We start from the raw sequence: 3,971 nt of genomic DNA on the forward strand, positions 1-3,971 counted from the left end.
ATATTCTTTCACATTTCCAAAGAAAAATAAGTACTTTTTAAATTTTGAAATCTTTCCATTCTTCATAAATGTATGTAATATCACAAATCTAGAATAGTTGGATTTGTGTATATGCATTTTATTAGACTGATATGAATAAAACTAAAAGATGTCTTTTCTTTTCCTTTTTACTCGTAAAGTGTTCCATTTATTCTCATGAGAGATGGATTCATGTTGAATCACTACTTATGAAATATGGGTCAATGAGTTTGACTCAAAAACAAGTAGTTAAATCCTAATAACAATATCACAAGACTACAATAGTTGTATTTGTGTATATGCATTTTATTAGACTGATATAAATCAAACTAACAGATGTCTTATTTTATTTTTTTTGTTAATAACAACTTAGATGTTCCAGTCATTACAAGTTTAGACTTCAACATCTATCTTATCATTTGATGTTGCATCATATGTTTCTAACAAAATCAATAACTTTTTAATTTTTGTATCTTTCTTTTCTTCATAAAAGTAAAAGAGTTTTGTATTACAAGTAGCTCCTCCCCAAAAGCATGTGCAATGATATTTTTCAGCCACCAAGTACAAGAAGTCTTTGGATGAACCAAGAAATCATCATAAGCAAACATAGGTCCCTGTACACAAAGTTATGTATCAATAAAAAGTAGAAAATTATATCATTCAATTTAAAAGAACTACCAAAATCTACAATTGATAGAATAACCTATGGAATTTTATCTTAAAATATACCAACACATTTTGAATTTTAGTATTTCAATACTTAGAATTGTGATATATACTTTGAAGGACCCAAAAACTCACATTTAAATGGCTTGTACATGTATCCCTTCATAGTGTCAAATTCTTCATCCATGGAAATAAAAACTTCAAGATTGCATCAACTTTAATGAAGTATTTCCTTCTCCAACTGATTTTTATGAGGATCAATGATATTACTCCACCAAAAGCTATTCCATAGGACAATCCAAATGCTATCCAATGCCATAGATAAGTAGAGCTTCTCTTTATCTTATCAATGTAAATTGGAGGAGGAGAAGGAACAAATTTTGGCCAAGAACAATTTTTGGGTAGGGGACACCCCCATAAATCAGAATTCCCTGAATAAGAGGATTCTTCAAAGGTGGTCATATGTGTTCCTTGTGGTATTCTTCCTGAAAGATTATTATTTGATAGATTTAATGAGCCTAAAGAACTCAAAGAGTCAAGCTCTGGAGGGATCTGTCCTGAAAAATGATTACTTGAAAGGTCCAATGCATCCAATTGATGCATTTCTCCAAAACTTTTTGAAATGTTTCCATTCAAATTATTCATTGAAAGGTTTAAAAGCCTTAGCCCCTTCAAATTCCCTAAATTAGAAGGAACTTCTCCCTGCAATTCATTGTTTGAAAGATCTATGCATGTGAGTGTGGAAAGAATATATGGATAGTGTTGATCTGTACCTTTTAAAGTCATATCCAACCCATCTTGATAGAATGACTCAGTAGAATCAGACCACAATACAAAACCATTTTGAGATTCATTTGCTATTGCTTTCAAGAATGCAATTGTTTGTGGAATTTTGCCTGAGATGTGATTAGATGAAAGCAGCAAGATTTGAAGGTTCATTAACTGGCCTATCTCTGAAGGAATACTGCCTGTGAAATTGTTCCCCTTCAACACCAACACTCTTAGCTCTGAAAGATTTCCAATCAAAGTTGGTATTTCACCACCAAATAAATTGTTTCCCATATCAAGAACATGCAGTTTTGAACAATTTTCTAATGAAACAGGGAATGACCCATTCATATTATTCTTGTTTACAACCAATGAATATAATCCACTCAGCATACCTAACTCATTTGGTAAGCCTCCCTCCAAACTATTATTTCCCAGATTTAGGACAACAAGGAAAGAGCAATTGGACAAGCTGACAGGGATTACTCCTGTTAAGTTGTTGTTTGCAAGATTTAACATATTGAGTTGGGATGATTCGCCCAAGCTAGGAGGAATGTTGCCAGTGAACCAATTGTCGTTGAGCAGCAGTATGCGCAAATTAGGAGACCGCATTGATGGGATGCATCCACTCAATTTATTTCTAGACACATCTAGTTTTTCTAGGACAATCCATGTTGAAGGGTTTAAGGACAACCTTCCTTCCAAATGATTTCCTGAAAGATTCAGATAAGACAACAGAGGACTGGTTTCCCATAACCAAGAGGGAATTACTCCCAAAAGACTGGCGTTTGTTATTTCCAACGATTCAAGTGAAAACTGTGTTGATACCCAAGATGGAAATTGGCCGTCAATCCTACATGACTCTAAATCTAACCAAGATAAATAAAAGGATGGAATCCAGCTTGTGCTAACATTTAGTACACAGTTGGATAAACCCAAAACATTTAGGCTTGTAAACTTTTGAAAGAAAGTTTCTGAAATTGACTGGTGATGGTTAAATGACAGGTACAGTTCAAATAAAGAAGGTGGAAGTGACGAAGACGAGATGGTTTCATTGAAACGATTGCCATCAGCATACAAGGCAGTGAGCGAGGAAAGCTGAGCAAATGAAGGGGGAATGGTCCCGCTCAGTTGGTTATTATAAATAAACAACCACTCAAGTGAAGACAGATTGCCCAAAGAATCTGGAATTTTACCGCTCAGTTGGTTATTATAAATACCCAACTGCTCAAGTGAAGACAGATTGCCCAAAGAATCTGGAATTTTACCGCTCAGTTGGTTATTATAAATAGCCAACAGCTCAAGTGAAGACAGATTGCCCAAAGAATCTGGAATTTTACCGCTCAGTTGGTTATTATAAATACCCAACTGCTCAAGTGAAGACAGATTGCCCAAAGAATCTGGAATTTTACCGCTCAGTTGGTTATTATAAATAGCCAACTGCTCAAGTGAAGACAGATTGCCCAAAGAATCTGGAATTTTACCGCTCAGATGATTGTCACCAAGGTATAAATTCTTCAACAAAGAGAGATTTCCAAGAGAAGTCGGTATGCTTCCACTAAGTTGGTTGCCTCGAAGGGCAAGGTAAGTTAAAGAAGAAAGATTGGCAAGGCAAGAAGGTATGCTCCCATTGAAGTCATTCCCTGACAGATCAAGATGTCTAAGCCGAGTGAGAGAGCAAATGGAGGGAGGAATCATCCCACTTAAGACACTTGCATATATATTTAAAGAGTCAATATAAGATAGGTTTCCCAAACAGGGAGGAATGGACGTAGTACCTGATACTCCAGATATGATTACTGATGTGAGAAAGCGAAGTTGGCAGAGGCTCTCAGATATCACACCTTGGAAACCTTGGAAAGGGTAGTCAGGGTGAGAAAATGCTTCAACAGAGACGACGTGGTTGGTGTGATTGTCGCAGGAGATGCCAGTCCAGTTGGTGCAGCAGTCAGTTCCATTCACCCACGAACTCAGATCGCCCTCGGTGTCATTCAGACCCGCTTTGAAGCGGAGCAGAGCATGGGATTCGTGGGGAGGGCATCTGTTGGGCATCAATCGATGGGAAACAGTAGAGGAGCAGAAGAAGAAGAGAAGAAAGATTACAATACAGAGATTGCACGTAAAAGGGATGGCCATTGGGAAATGTGGTAAGCAGGGCACAAGGGAAGTGCATTTCTTTTCTGGGCGTGCTCTTCTTAAGAGCGTCCTGGTCAACAGGTCAACGACCAATATTTACATTGTTTATGATTTAATAATTTTATTTTCAAAGCTGGCCACGTCATTTGTCATTCTATCAACAGCATATTTTGGCTCCAGCAGATAAGTAACAATCATGTTAACAAAATTACTTCTTTCAATTAAACTTTATTTTCATTCTATTTTGTGCAGAATCTGTAATCTATCTGACAAGTTTGCTTGAAATTTTGTCTTAATGAAAAGATTAAAGTCGGAGTTTTTTTCTTCTCCTAATTTTCCGCACAATACCAGCCACACATTTCTGTGTTGTTTTTGTTGACTGA

General features: G+C 36.4%; 1 protein-coding gene across 1 annotated transcript; it reads right to left on the reverse strand.

Annotated features, from left to right (window-relative positions):
• Nucleotides 1-338: 338 nt before the first annotated feature.
• On the reverse strand, nucleotides 339-3,615 carry LOC149529195 (uncharacterized). The gene is made up of 2 exons (XM_089810953.1): nucleotides 820-3,615; nucleotides 339-632 (listed from the first exon to the last, which is right to left on the reverse strand). The coding sequence occupies exon 1, from the start codon at nucleotides 3,586-3,588 to the stop codon at nucleotides 847-849; it is 2,742 nt and encodes a 913-aa protein (XP_089667079.1). The 5' UTR covers nucleotides 3,589-3,615; the 3' UTR covers nucleotides 339-632; nucleotides 820-846.
• Between the last annotated feature and the right edge of the window lie 356 nt (nucleotides 3,616-3,971).

This window comes from Cupressus sempervirens, chromosome 11 (genome assembly GCF_028749045.1).
Source record: "Cupressus sempervirens isolate cs-2001-9-10 chromosome 11, ASM2874904v1, whole genome shotgun sequence".
Classification (NCBI taxonomy): Eukaryota; Viridiplantae; Streptophyta; class Pinopsida; order Cupressales; family Cupressaceae; genus Cupressus; species Cupressus sempervirens.